Here is a 23,022-nt window from a genome sequence, read left to right on the forward strand (position 1 = left end):
TTAGGGAGAAAATAAATAAGCCATTGCAGTATTGCAATATTATTTCATGAAGGAACAAGATCAAGATGGCTCACTCTCATTCATGATGTAGTCCTCAAAGTCAAAGCCCTTGGAGCCGTTGGGCAGGTACATGTTGGTGGTATTGACCGGCCAAAAGACACACTTTTGCCGCAGGTTCCCCATGAAGAGCTGCAATCCGATCAGAGCAAAGACGCTGAGGCAGAAGACGGTCAGGATCATCACGTCGGAGAGCTTCTTCACAGACTGGATCAGGGCGCCCACGATAGTCTTCAGGCCTGACAATGAATAAAAAGCACACACATACACGCATGTGCACAAGTATTCATACGTAAAAATATAAAGAAAATTAAATAAAAAGATCACACTAATTACATGAAGAAAAATGCTCTACTGAACACTGATGTGGATTTTATCTAAGTAAGCTAACTTGTACGTTTCTTCTCACATTAATGGTCGCAGCCACAGGCGGAGCTAAGATTTTTTTCTTGGGGGGGGGGCCATGGGAGGGCCAATGATATGAGTGCCATCTTATGTCATTATTTTGGTTCCTTATGCTTTTGGGTTTTTGAGTTTTTTAATTAAACACTTTTAATCCGTCTGTTTGTCAAGTTCACCAGATTTTAATCATGTAACAAGAACATTATGAATGTATCAAGTTGTTGTTTAGTCACTTTAGTAACGTGCTGCTAGCCAAGAATGCAGCAGGGCAACAACAGGGAGTTTATTGAGGAAAGCTAAGAATCCTGTGTGGTTTTGAAACATATTTGGCATCCAAAGTGGAAATCTCTCATTTCTAGCCATAAATAATATAAACAGAACAATAAAAATGTAGCTTGTGGGTGTGATGGCTTGAAGGTTTCATATTTTAATGCCGGTGTGACTGCGTGCAGTCCTACTTCTCAACAACTCTGATAATAATAATTTTGGATTTCTCATTACAGTTAGTTTTTCCTTTTGGCTTTTTTTTTTTAATCATTAACCTTACCAATATCCTTAGTGCACACTAGAAAACAACTTTGAACAAAATAAAACATGCTCAAAGATCCTGATACATTCAGAGTGATCACTTTGGATATTTACTGTATATAAACATTCAAACTATAGTATTTAGCTACTTTTAGGGTTAAAACATCAAAAAACAAATAACTGCAGCTACATGGGATGTTTCCATGACGAGAAAATATCTGTCCCTGTATGTGTGCGTTAGGCATAATATTTTTACACGAATAACAGTAGACAGGAATTTAGAACAGGTTATGTCTAGTTTTTCCTCATATTAATGTTTCTTTAAAAAGTGAGCAAGGAAAAAGATCATCCACTTATGAATGTCATTTGAATAGCTGACGGTAGTCAACGCGACAGCTAAATCAGTAAATCGAGTTAGGAAACATCCCAAGTTAACAAAAATAAGCTTCATTCAAAAAAAATCACAGCAAGGGGCACACAGCGGGGAGGTGAAGACAAGAAAGAGAGGAAAGGCGAGGAGGAGCAATGGAAGGTGCCATGCAGGTCATTTAAACGCCAAGGCTGAAGACACTCACTGGGTGTCATCTGTCTAGAAAGTCAAATTGGGACTGTGCCTTCCACTAACTGTTCCCACTCATGCAGAGGCTGATTGTGCTATGTGCACTGGTGACATACAGTGGATATAAAAAGTCTACACACGTGTGTTCAAAAGCCATCTTTTGGGATGTTTCAAAACCATTCCCACCATTAATGTGACCTTTCCATCTGAGATGATGTGATGGCACCTGGATCTATACTCATAATTACATAATCACATTCAATGTATATTAAATGAGGGTCAGCACACACTTGCCACTGTTTAAAGTCAGTAAAAGCCTACTAGAACCTCAAAACTTTATTTGGAGTTAATACGAGGCACTTTAAATGGGAGCAGGTGTGTGCCGACTCCCATTTGACATACGTGGGATTGGCCACAGCCAGCAGTTATAAGAGGGTGTGCACACTTGTGCAACCACATTTTTATTCCACTCCCTACATTTTTTTTTAATTGAATTGTGCAATCCCCAGGTCACACTATAGGTGGAAAAAGGTTTGAAGTCTTGGCATTACAACAAAGGGTGTGTAAACTTTATACATGCACTGTATGTGTGTGTGCCTCATGCTGAATTATTCTCATCTGTCATGGCAATTTTTAAGAGCCTGCAAAAAAAAAAAAAAAAAAAAGACATTGTTTGGCATCTTGTAAATGGCTAAATTAATTCTTCTTAAAGCCAAACCTGTAAAAAGCATGTGCCTCCAAGCGTCATGCAGCACTGATCTGCATTCACATTAGGCTTGGCAGTCTCAAGGAAAGTCTTTGGAAAGAAGATTTAAAAAAAAAATAATAATAATAATAATAATAAAGAGATAGATTTCAACGGAACAGCAATGGGGTCAGAGGAAGAGCGTGTTATGGGCAAAACATTTCTCATCATCTCCCAATGCTTGATTGAGCAACCAAAAAACTGGCATAGCTGGGAAAATCGGCTCCAGAAAAATGATCCCCGGGCCACTGGAGCCGAGATTAACATTGGAAATCACACAAAGGTGTAAAAATGTTCCGACTGCCGGTAGACTGCTAAGCCTATCAAAAATGTATAACTACCATTTTTGATTCGCTAAAAATAAATAAAAAAAGCAATCAAAAAGTTGTTCCATTCGCTTCTCATAAATAAGAAAATGAGAACATGAAGCTGGCTAATTGCTAAGCTCAGCCTTAGTGTTTAAATGGGAGTCTCACCTGGAATGACAGAAATAGTTTTCAATGCTCGGAGAACCCTGAACGTTCTGAGGGCCGACACATTCCCAAGGTCCACAAACTCTGTTATATATCTGTAACGAGGTAGGACGACACAAAGAGCAGAACTCCATGACACACGACACACCACACAAGAACGACACCACGCACGCACGCATGGACGTGCAGGAGCACGACAGCATCACCACCATCGAGGACCAGGAGGGGACACCACAGTGTGAAAGAAAGAAATAGAGAGGCCCGGTCCAACTTGCGGGAGGAGGAAGACGAATGAGAAAGAGGAAAGGATAGGCACCCAAACAAAACCACAGCTAACATCAACCCGGCGACTCGCCCTCCCGCCCACACAAACACCTGGTCTCTCTTACCTGGGATAACCGATATTGTTTTCAAAGCCCTCAGAACCCTGAACGTACGCAGAGCTGACACATTGCCTAGGTTTACAAACTCTGTTATATACCTGCAAGGTGGATCAGACACAGGCATTCAGCACTCGGCCCAAAAAGACCCGATCCACACTTCTCACATCACATTTGGTCGCGTGGACATACTAAGTCCAGAAAAGACGCCTTTAGGGATCAAATATTGCGCACCTCATAAGTGCACTCCATTCACGACTTTTCTATTTATCGAATTGGATTTGTCATTTTTTGTACTATGGGATCTGTAATTCAGATTTCGGGCCCATATATGTATATGCATAAAACACAGTGAAACACTTGAATGACAAATGAGAAGTTTGTCATGTAAGTTGCATTACGGATGCAAATATTTTTAACATTAGCTGTCAATTTCAATCAATTTAATCGCTAACCTATGTAACATGCTAACTCTGCTTAGGTGCATATCGCTGCCGGGCAGTTGTTGGCTTCAAATACAGCTGAAACAAGGAGGCAACAAAACATAAACAGAATAAATTAAGTATTTTAAGGCTCAGAGTGTTTTTGAGGAGATTTTGTCATCACTCAAATGACTAAAATGTTACTATTGAAAACTCCCACACAGTTTCAAATTGTCTTTTATAACAACATAATACTTACGCCATAGAAATGACCATGAAATCCAGCCAGTTCCATGGATCTCTCAGAAAAGTGAATCCATCGATTGCGAAACCTCTGGCCACAATTTTTGTGAGTGACTCAAATGTATAGATACCAGTGAAGGTGTACCTGGAAAAATATAATATGAGAGTTATTGCAAAGAGACAAGATTAGTGTATTTTTTTTTTTTTTATAAAAATGCAAATAAGCGGGATACTCACTCCACTTGTTTGGACCACTCTGGAGGGTCGCTAAATGTCATGAATATACAGTTGGTCAAAATGGTGCACATGATGATCATGCTGAATAACGTGAGAGGCCGTTAAGGATCCATACATGTTTGTACGTGCCGTGAGCTAGTAATTGATCACAGAGTTTTTATTTCAAACAACGGCAAACCTTGAAGTTAAAAGGATATGAATGTATCAAAATCTTAATTGCTATTCGCCTGAAAATATTAAAAGGGCTGATGATGTACAGGGAGGGCGTGGCACTAAAGCGGAAGATTGTTTTCCCCTTGTTTAGCACTATGAATGTCTGCAGAAAGAGAGAAAAAAAAGAGACATGGTAATTTGCAGAAACATGGCATATATTACAATATTTAGATCAAATCTTTTTTTTTTAAACAACGACTGGCTGACTGGTTGGTGAGATTATGTCTGAGTCATGGGCCTCTGCTGCATTGTGTTCGCCTACCAAATACAGAGCTGCTTCTCACGAGACACATGACAAGTCCATATCGGGTATGGATGAATTAAATCGAGATTCTTTTCATGAACCTCCCCCCCCCTCCTACCCAAATGTTACTTGCTTTCCACATTGTCTTCTACCTTACCCCGGCTGCTGTGAGAAAACAGCGTGTGATGTAATGGCCCTCCCCTTCACGAAGGACGCGGCGCAAACACAGCACAGAGGTGCTGCTTGCATCAGTCCTGCAGTGCTTTCACCATGACAGAGGCAACAAACAGATAGATGCATGTGAAGCTCCACTCTGCGCTTGCCAAATGAGGCTCTTCGGCCCAGGTTTAAAGCTTTTACTGGAAGAGAACTGCAAATGCTGTCATTGATCAGTGGCAGATCTGCTGACTCCATGCTCTCAGCAACCACTCCCCACCCATAAACGGCAGTGGGCCAAGTTGAGCTGGGCACTGGCGTGTGAGTGTGCATGCGCATGTTTTGGGGTGAGATATGACACGACGGGATAAAACATATGACCCTTATCATACACTTATTTAGATAAACAAATGCAGCAATGCCTTGAGCGATGAGTTCAATCGAAAACGCATGTGAGACAAAAGACTCAAATCAGCTTTCTTGGCCCTCACCCAAAAGAAAAAATATCGGTGATGTGTATTTTCATGCGGAATCGGAGCTCTTTACATAAACATACAGTAATTGCACAATAAAAAAAGAATTATATAGAATTAAACCACAGCAATAAAATGGTGACTCATCTGGTCTGCCTGCTTTGGCCACTGGAGGGCAGTATAACTGTCCTCCTTAGCGGGATACATAATTATCTCCTCTTTGAGCTCATCGTTACGGCACTAATATAAATCAGTCGACATTGAGGATAAATAGATTATGATTGCGTGCTCTTATATTTTCCGTCAACATGTTGAACTATTTATGTTCAATCTGTTTCTTCAAAAGGTTAAAGCACCGCAACAGTAATGCTAATTTAGCACAGCGAGTTGTTAGGATGTGCTAAAAATACAATGCGCCACATCACGCCATCAATTTTGTCATTTTCAAGCTATATCGCTAACGCACACGACAAAGGCTGGCCAAACCATAAAATCCTCTGACGCACTGTCTGAGAGTAGTAATAAAAACTTTTGTTTTAATATGCAGCCAAAATCCCAAATCCAGAATTTCACTCTGAAGTGAAAGGCACAACTTATAACGTCTCTGCACCTCTGTGCTCACCTTTAATACACACTTCACACAATATCAATAATACACCACACAATCAACACAAGATGAAAGCACATGATCTAAATTCAAGTGTGTGTGGTGTCTCCCAGAGGTCAGAAGAAGACTTTTGCTGACAAAGCAAATACAGTGTGTGCATGGAAGGAGATATGAATAATGAGCAATTTAAAAATGAGCAAGTTACCTCACAGTGACAGCCAATGGAATTAAGAGTAATGCCGTGCCACGTATGAACTGAAGGTCAGCATCTTTGGCATCACTAAACTAGTTTTTCTTTTAAACAATGCATTATTCGGTTTAATACAACAAGAATGTGGAAATTGGACTCACAAAATTCATACAGAGACTATTATTTTGTTTAAAGTGATTTCTGATTGGCTGTTTTTAACAACCCTGCAAAATCTGAGTGATTTTTGGGAAAAAACAGCAAAGAGTATATAATAACAAAATATAGTATTTTTTTTTTAAAGAATAGCTATCAAATGATGTTTGTATTAATAAGAAGCTGAAGCTACGTAGTGCAGTTTAAAGACACAAAAAAAAAATGACGCAAGCTTGCTTTGTCCCATCTCTCTCCACAATGGACACTTTCTGGGTAATATTTAGCAGTTCTATAAATGATGAATTATGAACTTCTCATTTAAAGAATGTACCCTCAAACAAAGACATTGCAGAAGGGCAATCTTTATTAGCCTGATTTGAGGCAAAGCAGTCAGACGACATTTATCAAAAAAGCCACGGTCAAATAATTAGGTGGCAGAATGTAGCAAGCAGGAGTGGAGAATGGAAACAAGCGTTCAAGGTGGGTGGGACAACAGGAAAGATCTCAAGGAAGAGAAGAGGTGGGGCCGAGGTGAGGGGTTGTGATGCGGAAAGGAAAACCGAGGAGCTGCGGAGGGGGTACGACTCAAATGTGGGATGGAGGGATGGATGGACCGAGGGATGGACAGACGGACGGACAGATGGATGGAAAGTGGGCCAAGGCTTTTATAATCAGCCGACTATTAGCTGTTATTATCAGTGGATATTTCTTTGAAACGACCGTTTAAATTTGCGTGCGTTTAGCTGGTCGTGACTTGCAGCGTCAAGTGACCTTCACCAAAGAGTAACACAGTGCAAAGAACTTACACAAGAGTCCTCTTTGCAGAATTATAACATTGTGTATTGGAAAGCATCGACATTAGCTGGAGTGGCGCCCATGCTGTCATGAGTAGCTGACAGTGGTTCCTAAATCAATGGCGCAAGCCGCAAAAATACACGGTGGGCCAAGAATGCTTTAAACGCAGAGATGGATGCTTCTGACGCTCAGGCTGACTCTACGCCATGCCTGCAAATAATCTCGAAATGCATCATTCCAAATCTTTACCTGAACAATTTGATGCAAAACCCCACCCTCCTTCTTTATAGCAACCACCAAGCGCGCAGTCACAGTCACACACACACAGACACACACACACACACACCACCCCATCCCTCCCTCACTCTGTGCAGCAGGATGCTGTGTCATCAGAGACTGAGGACTCAGACAGAGCACTAAAGCCAGGCCCCTGCTCTAATTTACTACACCCTGGAAAAAAGAACAGAGGTGGCGGAAAAAAGAGAGTAAGAGACAAAGACTTTTGGTTGTCATGTGTCGTGAGTAATGTGCTGCGAACCAAACCAAAACTGCCCTTTAAGAGCTGTGTCCTTTACAGGAAGCAACGCGAGCAGTGAGTTGCCATCGTCGTTTTAATTCTGCATATCCAAATGCTCATGAGTAAAAAGGCGCTGCCGCATCCATCCCATCCGAGTCCTTTTGCCGGATGACTCGAGCAGCTTGTTCTAATCACATGAGGCGGTTTGAAAAGCCCAGCCAGTCTACAAGGCATCACAGGGGAAAACAAGAACTGCAACGCTGCATTTCTCCTCCTCACCAATGGCCCCTCTTCCTCTCTTTGTGATGCACGAGTGCTGTGATCAGGTTTCTTGCATCTGACCGTGACACACACACACACACACACACACATGCACGCACACACACACACACACACAATGTAACAGAGTGATGCTATGTGATAGGACAACTGTCGGTCAAGTGTAGGGGATGGTCGCCCGTGGAGGTGTGAAAACAAAAGAGGAGTGGGTGCTAACATGAAGCCACGTTTTTGTTTTCGTCCAATTTATTGTACTATTTTAAATGCCTCAAGGGGAAATGACATTTTACATGATGCTGTATATTTTTGTTGCGCCATCATACAGAGAGATAGCTCAGTGATTGCATAAACAGTGGCGAAAACGATAGCCAATCACAGTTAAACAAGGGGAGGCGGGACTTAAACAGAAGCGCTAACCGCAGCAAAACTGAAGAATACATGCAAACTGATCATTTCTAGTTTTTGCATTTGATGTGAGTTAATGGCTGGAGAAGAAGTCATACTGCACATGACAGTCAGGACAATTTGTGCCAATGTTGTTTTCCATTTCTCGGTCTGGCTGTTTATATTAATTCATTTTGGTACAAATCTGGTGTGACTTGGAGAATTGTCTCCATTCTATTATTAAATTTTTAAAAAATCTGTTAAAAAATAATAATATTATTAAGAAATTGTGGCCCTTTATAGTGCAAGATAACAAAAATCGATTTGAATCGGAAAATCGGTTTTAAAATGTTCTCTTCTAGAATCGTATCACACCTTTGCATCAAGGTACATATCGAATTAATTATATTAGATTAAATTATCTAATTATAAATCGGTTGGTGTTGCTGATCATTTGTTGTTGCTTTGAGTTTATTTAACTTGAATAGTTTGGCCTTTCGAGACCTTTTGCATAGCGTGAATAAACATGGTGACACTGGATTGAATTGTAATCCCAAAGAATGGAACCAAATAGAAATAAAATTAATTAGAATTAATTAATTTTCCAGGAATACAATGTAGCATTTGTGTTTCAGTTAGTAAACTAGAATAAATGACTTATTTCAGGCGGCTGGGTACAAATTTGGAAGACTTTGTGAGCAGTTATAGTCATATTATTCATGTGCAGCAGGTCTTGAACGGGCAGCTCAAGAGTCCGCAAGCAAACAAGACTGAGCTGCTGCCCAACTTACTGCCGCCCACATACTGTAGGTGTGATAAAGTCAGTAGCAGCTGCAAAAATAGAGAAATATTAAACAACATCTTTTGATACCTCACCAGCACAACTGGCTCGAGAAGTATTCGAGTGCTGCATCGAGCTTTACAGGCTAGAACTCTGAGCAGATATTGATGAACATATGATTTTAAACCAGATGTTCTGGTATCAATGACAAACACAAAAACAAAGTGGCTGCTAAAAATGTTCTCTTATTCGAAAACTTTCTAATGTGATTTTCCTATTGACCTCAAAATCCTCATCAAAACAAAAGCGCTCACCTTTGTGCTTGACGAAGGTAATCAGACAAGCAATCTACGATACACAAAGACTAGTTCCTCCCGTGGCTCACCAGAACAAAACAAGGGTACAGGTACATCATGCTTCTGTCCTGACCTCGCCACTTCCATCTGCAAAAGTTGCTCTATCAAATTTCCCAGAAACAGGCACCAGAAGAACTGAATGACCGGGCCTCCCATTAGTGTTTTACTTGACATCATTGACAATGAAATGTGCTTGGAATGATTAAATGCCATCTTTGAGATTTTTATATCCTTGCTATAAAGGTTAAACAATAACTTCCATTAAAAAGTGTCTTCTAATTAAGGCTAAAACCCATCAAACTCAATATATCACACACAATTTTTTTTTTCTTCAATCATAGCTACATTTACACACGTGTGGAAATACAAGGAAACGGCTAAAGTGATTCTTTAGAAGTTAAACTTGAATGTAATTTTCCAAAGGTTGGTTAAAATAAAATCCTCGCCAGATGTCATTGAAGAGTAAATTATGGGTAACTTATGTGCATGTAATGTAAATGCTAGTTGGGATGACGGAGAACTGCTTAGCATGTTAGCAACCAGCCAAGTAGACTACAATTGTAGCGTGGTCATTTGCATTGCTGCTAATAAAATGAAAATATCATCAGACGCCATATTGGATGCTCTGAAGGCCGGTGGTGAAGAAAATAAGTTTTTTTTTTTATCTTTCCAGATATTGAACGACATTGTGTGAATGTTGCATGATGTGAGTGACTAACTTTCTGGTTGACATAGTAGGGGTCCAAATCCTCTAGCGGTGTGGCCACCAAGCCATTTGGAATATCGCCATAGATGAGGGGCAGGCTCTTGCCAGCCTCCAAGTCCCGGTTGGGCTTGGGCTCATTGTCGTCTGACGTGTCGCGATGACTGCTGTCCGACCGGGGCTTGGCTGGTTTCTTGTTCTTCTCTTCATTGATGCGCTTCTCGATGTTAGCGAGCGACTCCGGGGTAAACTTCTTGAAGCTGTCAGGTCCTGGGGGTGCAAGAATGGGTGCGGCCATGTTTTCATCCTGCAGCTAGTTCTTCTTTATTTGTTTTCCATAGCAGACATCCAGCTCTGAAAGACAAAAGCATTTATGAATAAGAAAAAATATTTATTTTTGCATGTTTGCTTAACTTGTGACCCTGAATGGGAGCCACAGCAGAAAACGGATGGAAAATTCTTTTACAATCCGCGAGCTGCTTAAATTGCTCGGCTTTCTTCCACACGGCGAACAAATGCAATGTTACAGACGAAATTCAATAAGCAAGAAGGAAGTCCACAGGCGGATTGATCCAACAATTCAGTACCATCACCTCAGCACCACCCAGAAGAGGAATGAACCGCGCTTGAAGTAACCCAACCTCGCTCAACCTCCAAGTATCCTTCCACCCATTGATCTACTTTCAAGGTGATTGCAAGTGGGATGCAGAAGCACGGCCGTGTCACTGTACAAGATTGTGGAAGAGTGGAACACTCATCAATACACTCATGAGTCCACAGGACAACACGTCACAATGCAATTTGAGCGGGGCATTTTTTGATCACAACCTGGGCAGACACACTCCACGATAAATCATCAATAATAAGCAATCTCAAACAAAATGTATTAAGAGTCATGTGGGTCGGAGACAAGGAAAAAAAAAATGCTGAGTCTCGTTTGTCTCCCAAAAAGCTTGTCGATGTTCAGTGAGCCGCTGTGTCCTTTGTGCAGGGAAAGACGCACACACATACACACACACACAGCACTGTCTGCATCCCATCATCTGACACAAAGCCGCTTCATTCCTCTTCCTCCGTTTGTCTAATTACCTGACATCTGATTGGAGTTGGTTGGATTTGGTCAAAAGAGGAAGAGGAGCCACAGTTACTTTGATTAGAGACACATGCACGCACACACACACACACACACACACACACACACACACACACACACACACACACACGGCTTGCAATATAAAACGCTGATCTGTCATCCCCTGCAGTCATTTCTTATTGCTGCTACCACCAAAATGCAAGCAGTGAAGGGCAAACTTAATTCAAGATGTAGACTTGAGGTTTGTATAACTAAAGTTGATTTTGCATTCCATAAATTCAAGTAATTTCAAGTTGAATTTGACATAACAATAATGAGAAAAGTTATTCTCTTCTCATGAAAAGATTGAGAACATGGTTTGAGTGCTTGTGACTTTTGTACATTCCAGATATTGCATTGTTCTATACAATGGTAGCGTAAATTTTGAACAAGCATAAGGCCTTAAAATTCCAAACTCAACCAACAATTTGTGGAAAATTTGCCTCTTCCTTTTTTAATGGGCCGTACGGTATAATGTTGTCTTGAGGAGTCTGACATTGGTTTCAATGTGGGCCGTCTTTCAACCGCAAAATTGAGACGAAATAAACAGCGCCTCTGCTGTTGCAACCAGGTACTGCACTGAATTTGGCCTCATTTTCTTTCAAGGGGAAGTCAAGTACAATATTTTCCACACAATATGTTTTACGTGGCCCCCACTAGTGTAAACACTGAATTCTATTGAATATTGATTAGTATGATTAATATGAGCCCTTGGGCATTGTGTTGGCATTTTCAGTTAAAAGCAAGAGGCAATATAAAGCAAAATGGCCGCCCTGCGAGATGGATAAAAATGGGTGGATTTTTTTTTTTCCGCTTAATTCACATTCCGCAAACACCATATTATCCAGAATAATATGTCTGGGCACTTAGAACATATTAATGGACAGAATATTTTTGACTTGACTTTGGCTTTAAGGCCCAATTAATCACCTATTAAATCTAGACAGATGATAAAAATCAGCAGAACAACGAAATTGATTAATCGAATACAGCCCAAGTTTTTATTTTGTTTTTTACATTCTGTTATTACAAGTGATCAACGTTTCTTTCTCCTTCTACGACTTTTAGGAATGTAAAGATTTTAAACCTGTTGAAATGAGATCAAATCGACAGGCAGACCAGTGTCCCCTAACAGATTGTGTTTGACCTTGGAGGTTCTACCGAATGCATTAAATAAAGTAAACCCACAATTACAATAGCTTCCACAACATTCCCTCATTAGTAAATAATTCGATAATAACCAACGGGACCAAAGGAGTTCATCATTCATTTCTGTCACCCCCGCTCCTCCAGAAATGCACTTTTCCAAGTATTGCACTTGCTGTATCTTACTTAAAATCTAATAGGCCCGTGTCCAGCCTCACTGATGAGAATGGCTGCCAAATAATAAAGGCCTCAAATAACCTCCCATACACACTCACCTATGTGTGCAATTTCATTCATGCACTGATCAAAAGATGAGTTCGGAGCATCCACCAAAATAAATGCGCTAATGTCGGAACATATATGACGCGACGCTTTCGCCCTTCTTCTCATCATTAAGATGTATCCCAAATCATGTAAGAGACATTCGGTAGCAGCATGGTGTCGTACAGCCAAAGTCTAAAATGACCTACTGCAGTATGGAACAGTATATTGCTGCTATGGGACCACATTAACTCATATAGGGCACCGATTATATCCTGACAACTCAAAGCAGCCCAAATCAGCAGAACTCGGTCCATACCGCAGAGAGCATACATTTATAAATAATCCTCCTCTGGGCTATTTACCACACCCCAATGGAGCACACGAGGGGGGAATGAACAAAAGGGGGTGCCACCGCGAGTATTCCCAAAGTAAAGACGCATCTTTTAGGGGGGACAATGGTGCAAAGATGGGGGTGATGAGATGCATCAAAAGGAAAAAAAAATCATGATGGAAAGGCATCGTCAGAAATGGAAACAGGATAGTCACTGCGGCCACTGGGAGAAGTTTGATCACACTTTGTATCTGCGTATGCTGTGTGAACCAGTCTCATGTCTTTCCGAACATGCAAGGCCAACACCCCAAACAAACATGCTGACTCTCGCTTTACCGACTTAAAAAAAAAAATAGATCACCAGCAAACGCACGTTCAGATTAGCGACATTCGTGTGATTATTGTCCAAAGCAGAGTTTGGTGAGCCCGCGCCATCCCTCCGTGGGAGACAGGAAGGATGCTGAGAGGGGGAGCGTTCTGCGGCAACGGGATGCAGTCAGTGGCCAAAGTAGGACTGCGACCCGCGCGGCGACCGAACGATGAGACAAAGCGCTAAAACAGCTTGACTACTTACTTTCCCGCGCCTCAACAAGAATCCGCACGGCGTTCGTAGGAATGCAGGTGTAGAAAAGAGTGCGGAGCAACTGCGGTTGTCGCCATATTGCTGCTGCCGATGCTCAAGCCGCAGCTGCTATCTTGGCTCGGCGTGCGCGCGGCTGCCCTGCATAATTGATGACTCTGGGCAAATTGTTAGGGAGTGTCGGCAAATGCCTGCAGTCTCAACAACGAATGGAAGACCGCAGCAACGCAGGTGATACAAGTTCTAAATGCGCTGGACAGCCTGGGCGCTGTCGGCAACGCTCAACGGAAAGATCAATTTGGTTCAAGCGCAGTCCTCAAAACGAGACTTGAACATTTAAGGATTAGAGTCAAATGTTCTATCACCGAGCACGAGCGTTACAAGGTTGCACCTCCCTGGATCAATGCAAGGAGAAATCCCGTACAGTGAAGACTCCGCATTACCTCGGGGCGATGTCCCACCAGGTGGCGCTGTCGGTCGTATAATATGCATTTTCTATTTAATACAGTGGCCAACCCAATGTCAGATGGTATTACCAGTTCACCTTTGACGATAAGGGCTATAGAAAATGGAGGAAAACAGAAATGAAAATGCATAATAATGATAGTCATCATCATCATCATTGCATTATGAATTCTCTTATGGAACACGAATACATGGGAGAACATAGAGACTGAGCTCTGATTGAGCAACAAAAATCCAACATGGAAGTATGGAGTAAAAACAAACACTACAAATGGAGAGATAGTGTTGGGAATAAATGAATACAATTTTATGGAACCAATATTACGCATACATAGGCCTATACCGATTTTAGTGGTGTCTTTTCTGGGGCTGAAACGGCGTTTTACTGATTTCAACGGGGAAAGCTGATATGAATGACTTGAGTGACGAGCAACGGGGAAAGCTGATATGAATGACTTGAGTGATGAGCGTGTTCAAATCAAACTCGTATGTCAATGTCACCCATTCACCCATCACTAAAGTCAAGTTTGACCTCGCCGGCAACTTATGGTTATTGTTTTATGAGCTCGACTGCTCTCTAGCGGCCATTGATCACACTACAGCTTAAAAGTTGACGCTTGGCAAATGAGCTTCCGGTTGTAGTATTGGCGGTAATATTAGAATATATTAGATATTAAATATAGTGTCGGTTTCTTCAATGTAGAACAAACGAATAGACAGCCAGTATTTCTTTCATACTGTAAGCAAACTGCAGCAGTGAAAATGAACATTGCGCAATAAATTAATGAGTTAATGTGTTTTCTTTTGAAATGTCACAGGCATTTGCGACATTGAAGACGGTGTCCAACTTAACTTGCGCAGTTATCTTTTGACAGCCAAGACTGGATGGTCACAGACTGGTTCCAAATGTCTTTTCTGATGACATTTTGTACTTTAGTCGTCAGAGTATTATGTGTGCCCTTGAACCTGCTGGAAGCCGTGGGCTTGTACAAACTCTACAAACATGTCGTTCCGTTTTGCCTGTATCGTGTCTCCAAGCTGTACAACAAGAAGATGCACGAAAGGAAAAAGGAGCTGTTCGCGTGCCTGTCTGAGTTCAAGCAACCCGGACAGCAGCTCACCATTTTGGAGGTCGGCTGCGGCACCGGCTCCAATTTCAGATTTTACCCGGCTGGTTGCAAGGCAAGGCAGCTTTACAACATAGCTCAATGTGCTTGCTTCACATAGTTCAAAATACAACATTTAAAGCCATATACTGTACAAAAATAATAATAATAATCCAAGCCATTTAAAAGAAAATTTGGGAGGAATTGAAGAATTTAAGACATTTGAAAGCAAAAGGTAGTTCACGAAAGAACGCACAGTGCAAGAACAAGGTTTTAGAAATGTTGATTATAGAAAGGCTTTAAGACCTTGATCATAGATATGGGGAAAAAGTTTTTTTTAAATTTAATTTAAAAGCATTCCCACATAAATTCTCTTGACAGCTTATTCTATTTGTGCGCAGCATAACAGCTAAATGCGGATTCATCATGTTTTGCTTTGAGCTCTGGGCGTCACTAATTGACCTGAGTATGCTGACCTTACAACCCTACCGTGTTTATTTGCAAAAAATATTTTCAATGTATTCAGAACCTAAACCATTCAGTGACTTATTCACCAGTAGCAGGATTTTAAAATCCATTCTACAGCTGACTGGAATAATATGTTCTGATTTCTTTGTGCCAGGTGATCTGCACGGACAACAACGTGCACTATGTAAAGTACCTGCAAAGGAACATGCTCGAGAACCCCCACATCACGTATGAGAAATTCGTGGAGGTCTCAGCGGAGGACATGCGCTCGTTTGAGGATGGGTGCGTGGATGTGGTGGTGTGCACATTGGTGCTCTGCTCGGTGGACAATGTCTCGCAAAGTCTGAGGGAGGTGCGTCGCGTTCTGAGGCCTGTATGTCGAGTTTCTCTAATAGAATGTCTCTAAAAAAAAAAAAATCCAACAATGTTCAGATAAATGTTTAACACCAACCGATATTTTCCTTGCAGCGTGGAGCCTTCTTTTTTCTCGAGCATGTTGTCGCAGAGCCGTCGACGTGGACGTATTTCTTCCAGCACGTCCTGAAGCCTGTGTGCTACTACATTGGTGATGGATGTCAGGTCACCCGGGCAACATGGACACATCTGGAATCTGCCGGCTTCTCTGACCTCAAACTAAGACATATTAAAGCACCACTCATCTTCTTCAACAAACCGCACATCATGGGTTATGGAGTAAAATAGATTTATGGCCCACTCACCTGACACTTGAGGCCATCTCTGGTCCATAGTGCTGATCGCCAAGGCACTTCTGATGCTCATTTTATTTTTCGAGTCAAGGGATTCAAAGCACATTTCATTTTTAATAGGAACCCTGCTCATTAATTTGCATCTAACACAGGTCTTGATAAAGTATCTTTTGTTGGAGCCTATCCCAGCTCACTTGTAGAACACCCATAGGTTAACAAGAATTTAAAATCTCACAATGAACTATTTAAAGTCTTGATGAACCTCACGCGAATGTGAAAATGTTTCGTTTTGAAATGCAACAGCAGAAGACGATTTTTAAAAATCTGGTGCTTAACGTTATCGACACTATCCAACTCGACTTCAGAAAGTTCTTGGTTACAATGCTCAGAGTTAGCATTTTGCTGAAAGAGAGTGGCTAAGTGTCAAAAGAGATAATTTTATCGTGCGTCATAATGCTTTTATTTTGAAGGCGCCCAAAGCACCTCAATGGCGGCCTGGTAACGTCATACAATAGTGGGAGTAACAGTGGTGCAATAGCGCTCTCTTGTGGTAGACTACGTGAAGCGCATCAAACATTATCAGGCGATTACTTCGTGCGTATAATCTTTCTACAAGGCGTGTTTTCTTTCGTTTCCAGAAAGAAGTCTGACCGGGATTGTCGAGTCCTACCAAATATGAGTTATTTTCTCCTAAAAGCGTGCAGGCTCCTTTGCTTGTTGTTGACTTTGCCTTTGCGTCTGGGGAAGACACTTGGTTTACTCGCCGCCTACAAACGCCTTTTTCCACTGCTAGTCTACAACATCACAATTTCGTACAACAACAAAATGCACCGCATGAAGAGAGAGCTCTTCCGGAACGTGCACGGCTTTGCAAACAGCGACGGTTCGCTCCGTCTGCTTGAGATAGGTAGCGGCACCGGAGCAAACTTTCAGTTCTACCCGTATGGGTGTACAGTGCTGTGCGTGGACCCCAACCCGCACTTCGAGACTTACTTGAAGAAGAGCATGGACGAAAACAAGCACCTGACATATGAGGCCTTTCTGGTTGCCTCTGCCGAGGACATGGTGGAGCTGGATGACGAGTCTGTGGACGTTGTTGTATGTACGTTGGTGCTGTGTTCTGTCAAAGACGTGAAGATGGTTCTTCGGGAGGTTCGGCGTGTGCTGAAAACTGTGAGTGTCCTCATATGAGGGCTTGGTAAAAAAAAAAAAAAAAAAAAAGGACAGAAGTTTGACTTTGCATTTTTGTCATACAAAAACAAATCATGACTTTAATAGACAAAGCAGGTATGCAGGCCTGCCTGCACGATACATATGCATGTTTAAAATGCATTATTCATTACATTTTAAATATTGTATACAATTCATCTGCATGTTGCAAAGGGAGGCTGTGGATGCATGGCTACCTGCCCCTTGATGCACAAACCATAATATGGACATGCTATGAATACAACATGGACACAAATGTGTGGCCATAAAAGAGATGTGACCCAATTAGAACAATTAACAAGAAAAATATTTCTGACTGCCCTCCACACACACGGCTAGGCTTCATTTCATTTGTTGGACTAAATTTTGTTTGTAGAAGTGGAGTCCTCCTTATACCTATACATAGATCATGACAGGAGTGGGAAACATCTTCAATGTAACCAAATGCTGGGGGACCATGCAAGCACAATCTCCACACACTGAGCAAAATTAATTCAAACAATCGAACCAAGTCTGATGAATTAAATGTATAAACACTAACACTGTATTTGTCTTCTAGGGTGGAGCCTTCTATTTTATGGAACATGTGGTGTCAAAGCCCTCAACATGGACATACTTCCTCCAATATATAATCGACCCTTTGTGGTTCTATATCGGAGATGGGTGTAGCGTTACAAGAGCGACCTGGGAAGAGCTGGAGTCAGCTGGCTTTTCTGAGCTCCACCTCAAACACTTTGAGGCGCCAGTGACTTTAATGATACGGCCTCATATTATGGGCTATTCCATCAAGTAAAATTTTAGACGGACTGTTCTCATCAGTCTAATGATATAAATCAATTAACATACTGCTGAGCACTTGATCCAACATGCAATTCATAACAATTTGACTCAATTTATATTAATATACTTTTTTTGTTGTAGGAAAAAGTTGCCTATGCTTCGCTCAGACGTTCACTCATGCCAGAAAATGATGAGCAAAAATAGAGTGAAAATATATATTATTTACTTACATCATCAGCAACATTTCATACACGGTTCCACAAGGCCGCCCTTTCCACCATGAAATAACCCTGACACTGTGCAATATTTTGTCCAGATTGTCTTAGAATGAACAATCACACTGTAATTCTGTTACCCTTTATATCCCTTTGCACAAAGTATGAAAATTGTAACATTTCCTTATTGGGAATAAGAGAAATTTCTGTGTAGCATACGTGTTCACATAGAACTAATACAGTCGATTCTGTAAATGCTGCTGGTAGACCTAAAAAAACACCAAACAGCATTTTTTTTTTTTTTAAACAAGAACATTTAGAAATTGAGAGTCAAAAGGTAAAAAGCTCATCATTTCAAACCTCCCAGTTTAAAAAATATACACAACTATAAATGTTATAGCATTAGTAAATAAAAAAAAATAGCTGGAAAAAAAGTCCAAATTCTTTTTGTTTAGATATATGTCTATATCATTGTTACATTGAGCGGAGTAAAAAGATTGTGGATGTCAACCTGAAGCGTTCCCAGAAACACGACGGTGTCCAAAAAAGCTGAGAGCTGTTCCCGCTAGCACACGAGTCTCTGCACTTGCACTCTTTACCCTGTTTTGACGCAATAAAGTTCCTTTAAGCTTTTCAGTTCCTCTATCAGGGTTTTGTTTTGGTTCTCGAGCACCGCCACTCGATTCTCAAGGCATTTGACATATTCCTTTTTCTTCCGCCGACATTCCCGGGCCGCTTCCCTGTGACGAGGAGAAACGGGGCAAAGTGGTGAGAAAAGCAGTCACCAAATGTATTTTTCACCATTCCGCTATAAGATAAAGATACTGCGATGCAATCACCTGTTTTTCGCAAGTCTTATTTCCCTCTTCATCGTCGGATCTTCACTTTTGCTCTGAGGCAATCCCAGAGACGAAGCCATAACTAAGGCCTGGGGCAGAGAGCCCGATGTCGGCGTTGAACGAATTTGATACGTCTGTACTTCTCCCCCTGCATCTTAGAAAAAGAGCACAATGACTGTGGTCATTTGTGTAAAGGCTTTAGATCAGGTCACATTTTTGGGGTGCAAAGAGGGGAAAAAACCCCGAAAAGAAATCATCTCTCACCCTGTACAACCACCTGGTTACTTGGTACCAATATCTGCTGGCCGTCAGGGGTCTGAGCATATTGAAGGATTGTGGTGCCCTGCTGGCCTCCAGTCGGGTTGGCCATGGCAACCTGAAGCTCCTGGATTCCATCGGGGCCTGGATTTGTCAGCTGGATGGTTCCATTTGGAGTTACGGTGACTAGAACAAGCGGAGGAAATTTTGGCTCAAAATCATGTCGGAGCCCATTTGTCGGATGTGCGTGGAGTAGAGGAGCATTGCGTACTGTACTGGCCGGTGGTGGTCTGATATATGGGTGCGGGGATGGTGACGCCCGTCACTCCTGTGGTTGTTGAGCTGTCCTTGCCCTCACTGTGTGGGACGCCCTCGGATGAAAGCTCATTCAGGATTTTCCTATAAAACAAAAAAGGCATTAAGCCGCTTTGACCTCGAACCGATGGTGTTTTGAGTAAGCTTTTGGTTTCCTCACCTGTACGACGGTCGCCTGGCCAGAAGCTCTCTGGTCTTTTGTGGTGTGGTTCCACTTTCTGATGAATCCTGTGAATCCTCACTATCTGAACCCTTTACCATGAAAGTGTGGCAAATTATTAGCACTAAGAATCATAAAAAGACCGATGATTTAATTGAGAGTAGCGCCGTGCGATTACAATATACAGTACATCGTTGTGCGAAAGAAAAAACGCAATTGTATAATATGAGACTAAATCATTTGGATTACGACCCAATTGATTAATCTATAGTAGGCCAAAAAGAGGAAACTGTGGTTTGGTTTGGTCTACAGCTTAAAGACAGAGTGGAGTAGCAACAAAGTACCAAAGTTATATGAAAACCACAAAGTGATGAAAAGGGGAAAAAAACCCCGATCAAAACCACAAAGTGATGAAAAGGGGGAAAACCCTTTTAACGGTAGTTTCACATAAGAGCTTGTTTTCTATCTCAGTCTATCAAAAGAAAACAAAGAGCAAATGACTTAAGAGGTTTCATTTTGTCACAAGCTGATGAATTTGTGTTCCTGAAACTCATTTATTCATTATTGGTTAAAAACTTTATTTACTTAATCTGATGTATCTTTAGTAATTATTTTAATATTTGTTTTATGAATAATGAGGAAATACAAGAAAACCGTGCCATTTATTTTCTTTAAATTGAAGTAAAAATACTACTTTGGGCTGTATACTATTATCGGGATAACGTTATTCATATCGCACAGCACTACTTGAAAGTTGCCACTGGTCTGACCTGTGAAGTCTGCGTCTGCGGGGCCTGAATGACCGACGACTGTGGAGACTGGATCACTCCTTGAACCTGTAGCTGGCCCCCTGGCAGCTGGACGAGGGTCACAGGAGAACCACCAAGTGACATCTACAAGAATAAAAACAAACACACACCTTCTTCAAAACCCAATTGCTGACCTTGCCAATGAACCAGGATAATGTTTCGGAATATTAGTGTGCCGTAAGGTTCAATTAGCATTACTAATGTATTTGGCATCTCTGCCTGCAAACAAACGGAAATGAGGAAGAGGTGAGATGTTGAGTAAGATCGAGAAAGCAAAGAATATGCAATTGAGTCAGCAAAGTCAGAAGCATATCACTTTTCTGAGAAACATGGCCGACGGAAACCAGAAACACGCAAATTATTTTCCCCTTTAGAGTAGAAGACCCCCGCTAGTCTAAATACAATATTCTGACTAATATTGCATTTGTGGAATAAGAATTAAGCAGGAAAAAATCCATCTTGCATACATGAAAATGAATTTGTTATTTCACTTTATAATTTCTGATGTGCAGAATTTATGGATTTTGGTCTCAGTGGCCCTTGTCCATCTCATCCTTGTTATTCGTATCTTAAGTTTTACATTGACTCACCCCACCATACCTTGCTAAGCTCCAACACCTCTATGTTAAACATTGAATATACTTTTTTTTTCCTGTCGCGTTTCACTCAGCATTGTTTTGGCATTCTATTGTGTTTACTGTTTTTATTTTAATATTATTATATAGATGTATTTGTGTTTTTTGTATCCCTGATGTTTACTTAAAACACTTTGTATGCAGCTGTGAATGTTTTTAAAGTGCTTTATAAATAGAGCAAAATCTCCACTCACCTCAAAGCATGACAGAGTATAAATTACAATTTTTATAATTTAATAACCAAATTTGGGGAGAAACAAGATGGATGGATTATGTGTAATTTGTCTTTTTAGGTCAATAACGTTAGAGTGCTACAATACTCTTGGCTCATAAAAAAAAATGATGCTGTTCTATTTTCAGATTTGATAAAAGCAACAGTAGAGGCAGTACTTTTCCGATTTGGCACGACGACAATTTTCCAGCCACTAAAATATGGTTTGAGTATTGGCAGGCTTTTTTTTTTTTTGGCTATCAATCAGATTTTGTTCAAATGATAAAGTTGATGGATTCATCGTTTTGACCCACAAGCGTGACTTCCTCTTGCGGTATTGTCGTTAGTCGCTTTTGAAATGTTCAACTCGATCATTATTAAATCGGAAGTAGGCCCCGCACTCTGTGACGTCCTTAAACAAACCCCCTTCCTTCCCCGCATCGCAAGTTGCTGTGTTTAACATTTTTAAAAAAGTGGACAACTCCAACTGAAAGAAACGTTGCCGAAATAGTCTTGTACGTGCTTTTGGTTTTGCAAAGGCATCCAGTTTGCCTTGTTGGTTGCAAAAAAAAAACCTAAGAAAACAAAACAATGACAAAAAGCGGATGTTGACTCTTTGCAGCGCTCAACTGTAGTTTGGGGGCATGCGTGAGCCAAGTGCCGCCACTGTGCTTCACAGCATGGACGAACTTGTGTAAGTCTCTGGTGAGCGAATGTGTGCAACTCTGTCACTGGCATTCGGTTGGCCGCGTCAAGAGACGTCAGCGACACGGGGGAGCCATTTAAGCGAACTCCACCTTACCTTCGTGAGGCGCGAACAGGAGTTAAACGAAGCAACAGCCGCCATTACGACCACGGCGGAGCAGGCGGCGACCTCGAACGCAACAGTCGGGGACAAACTTACCTTTCAAAGACCGCCGTACAGCTCCCGATCACGGCGTGGGCTTGGGAGAACTCGTATTTAGACTTTTACGTAACAAATACTGAGGAAAGTTATTCCGCGGGTTTGGTGAAAAACCTTTGGAAGTCAAATTTAGAAATACACCGGGAGCTGTCGGATACAGTAGGCTAGTATCCAGCCCGAAAATGTTCACAAAATACCTATGATCGATAGTGTCCGACAGAAAAAAACCCCTGACGTCATATATTTAGGCCTCGTACGGCAGAGTCTCTGTGACAAAGTACGTCACAGAGGATGGCGCACGTCACCCCGCCTTCCGCCCGCCTTCTTTTCTTGTTCTTGTGGTTGAACAGCAGCTCACGTCCATTGGGCTGCGCTAGCGCCTCTCTGGATGAAGTCGTCACTACACATGTCTTATGTCAACATAACACCAATGTTTCACCAAGTAAGCAAGGCATAATCATATTATGGGTTTTATTTCTTTCATTATAATTTGTTCTAATTTTCGTTGATTAAATCCAGTTAGATTTCGTATAGAAACACTGTTTTGGTTTATTTTAATATTAATTTTTGTTTTTTTAAATATATGGAGTA

At 41.4% G+C, this 23,022-nt stretch overlaps 4 protein-coding genes across 10 annotated transcripts in view; 2 read left to right on the forward strand and 2 right to left on the reverse strand.

The window, feature by feature from the left end:
• scn8ab (sodium channel, voltage gated, type VIII, alpha subunit b) overlaps nt 1–15,986 on the reverse strand; it is a 33,159-nt gene extending 17,173 nt beyond the window's left edge. Inside the window, exons 1-7 of one of the 5 annotated variants that reach the window (XM_049734444.1) lie at nt 15,841–15,986; nt 9,914–10,251; nt 4,244–4,362; nt 4,047–4,136; nt 3,826–3,954; nt 3,154–3,245; nt 75–296 (exon numbers count right to left, since the gene is read on the reverse strand). In XM_049734444.1, the coding sequence (XP_049590401.1) occupies nt 75–296; nt 3,154–3,245; nt 3,826–3,954; nt 4,047–4,136; nt 4,244–4,362; nt 9,914–10,195 (934 nt within the window). In that variant the 5' untranslated portion in view covers nt 10,196–10,251; nt 15,841–15,986. Of the gene's footprint in view, nt 1–74; nt 297–2,767; nt 2,860–3,153; nt 3,246–3,825; nt 3,955–4,046; nt 4,137–4,243; nt 4,363–9,913; nt 10,252–13,344; nt 13,784–15,840 lie in introns of those variants that run through there. The other 4 variants (XM_049734439.2, XM_049734441.2, XM_049734442.2 and 1 more) reach the window with 4 other exon arrangements.
• On the forward strand, nt 14,638–16,274 carry LOC125977653 (thiol S-methyltransferase TMT1A-like). Of its 2 annotated transcripts, none has more exons than XM_049734456.2 (3): nt 14,638–14,997; nt 15,544–15,741; nt 15,858–16,274. In XM_049734456.2, exons 1-3 carry the CDS (start codon nt 14,701–14,703, stop codon nt 16,089–16,091), a joined length of 729 nt encoding a protein of 242 aa, XP_049590413.1. In that variant the 5' UTR covers nt 14,638–14,700; the 3' UTR covers nt 16,092–16,274. The 2 variants fall into 2 exon arrangements, with proteins under 2 accessions (XP_049590413.1, XP_049590411.1); XM_049734454.2 differs by having other exon boundaries at nt 14,640–14,997; nt 15,544–15,762.
• Nucleotides 16,275–16,630: 356 nt separating this feature from the next.
• Nucleotides 16,631–18,936, forward strand: LOC125977654 (thiol S-methyltransferase TMT1A-like). Its single transcript, XM_049734457.2, has 2 exons — nt 16,631–17,269; nt 17,865–18,936. Exons 1-2 carry the CDS (start codon nt 16,772–16,774, stop codon nt 18,096–18,098), a joined length of 732 nt encoding a protein of 243 aa, XP_049590414.1. The 5' UTR covers nt 16,631–16,771; the 3' UTR covers nt 18,099–18,936.
• Nucleotides 18,287–22,765, reverse strand: atf1 (activating transcription factor 1). Of its 2 annotated transcripts, none has more exons than XM_049734452.2 (7): nt 22,432–22,765; nt 20,643–20,765; nt 19,873–19,964; nt 19,669–19,796; nt 19,404–19,583; nt 19,140–19,293; nt 18,287–19,040 (listed from the first exon to the last, which is right to left on the reverse strand). In XM_049734452.2, exons 2-7 carry the CDS (start codon nt 20,763–20,765, stop codon nt 18,896–18,898), a joined length of 822 nt encoding a protein of 273 aa, XP_049590409.1. In that variant the 5' UTR covers nt 22,432–22,765; the 3' UTR covers nt 18,287–18,895. The 2 variants fall into 2 exon arrangements, with proteins under 2 accessions (XP_049590409.1, XP_049590410.1); XM_049734453.2 differs by having other exon boundaries at nt 19,140–19,287; nt 22,432–22,759.
• Between the last annotated feature and the right edge of the window lie 257 nt (nt 22,766–23,022).

This window comes from Syngnathus scovelli, chromosome 11, assembly GCF_024217435.2.
Source record: "Syngnathus scovelli strain Florida chromosome 11, RoL_Ssco_1.2, whole genome shotgun sequence".
Taxonomy (NCBI): Eukaryota; Metazoa; Chordata; class Actinopteri; order Syngnathiformes; family Syngnathidae; genus Syngnathus; species Syngnathus scovelli.

Bases quoted from the DNA above. Each gene is read 5' to 3' on its own strand.
- atf1 (XM_049734452.2), bottom strand. From the start codon at position 20,765: ATGTCACTTGGTGGTTCTCCTGTGACCCTCGTCCAGCTGCCAGGGGGC. The intron at 19,965-20,642 runs GTCAGACCAGTG...TTCATGGTAAAG, and splicing joins CGCAGACGCAGACTTCACAG to GGTTCAGATAGTGAGGATTC. The intron at 19,797-19,872 runs GTGAGGAAACCA...TTTGTTTTATAG, and splicing joins GCCAGGCGACCGTCGTACAG to GAAAATCCTGAATGAGCTTT.
- LOC125977653 (XM_049734454.2), top strand. From the start codon at position 14,701: ATGGTCACAGACTGGTTCCAAATGTCTTTTCTGATGACATTTTGTACT. The intron at 14,998-15,543 runs GCAAGGCAGCTT...TCTTTGTGCCAG, and splicing joins TTTACCCGGCTGGTTGCAAG to GTGATCTGCACGGACAACAA. The intron at 15,763-15,857 runs GTATGTCGAGTT...TTTTCCTTGCAG, and splicing joins TGCGTCGCGTTCTGAGGCCT to CGTGGAGCCTTCTTTTTTCT.
- LOC125977654 (XM_049734457.2), top strand. From the start codon at position 16,772: ATGAGTTATTTTCTCCTAAAAGCGTGCAGGCTCCTTTGCTTGTTGTTG. The intron at 17,270-17,864 runs GTGAGTGTCCTC...TTTGTCTTCTAG, and splicing joins TTCGGCGTGTGCTGAAAACT to GGTGGAGCCTTCTATTTTAT.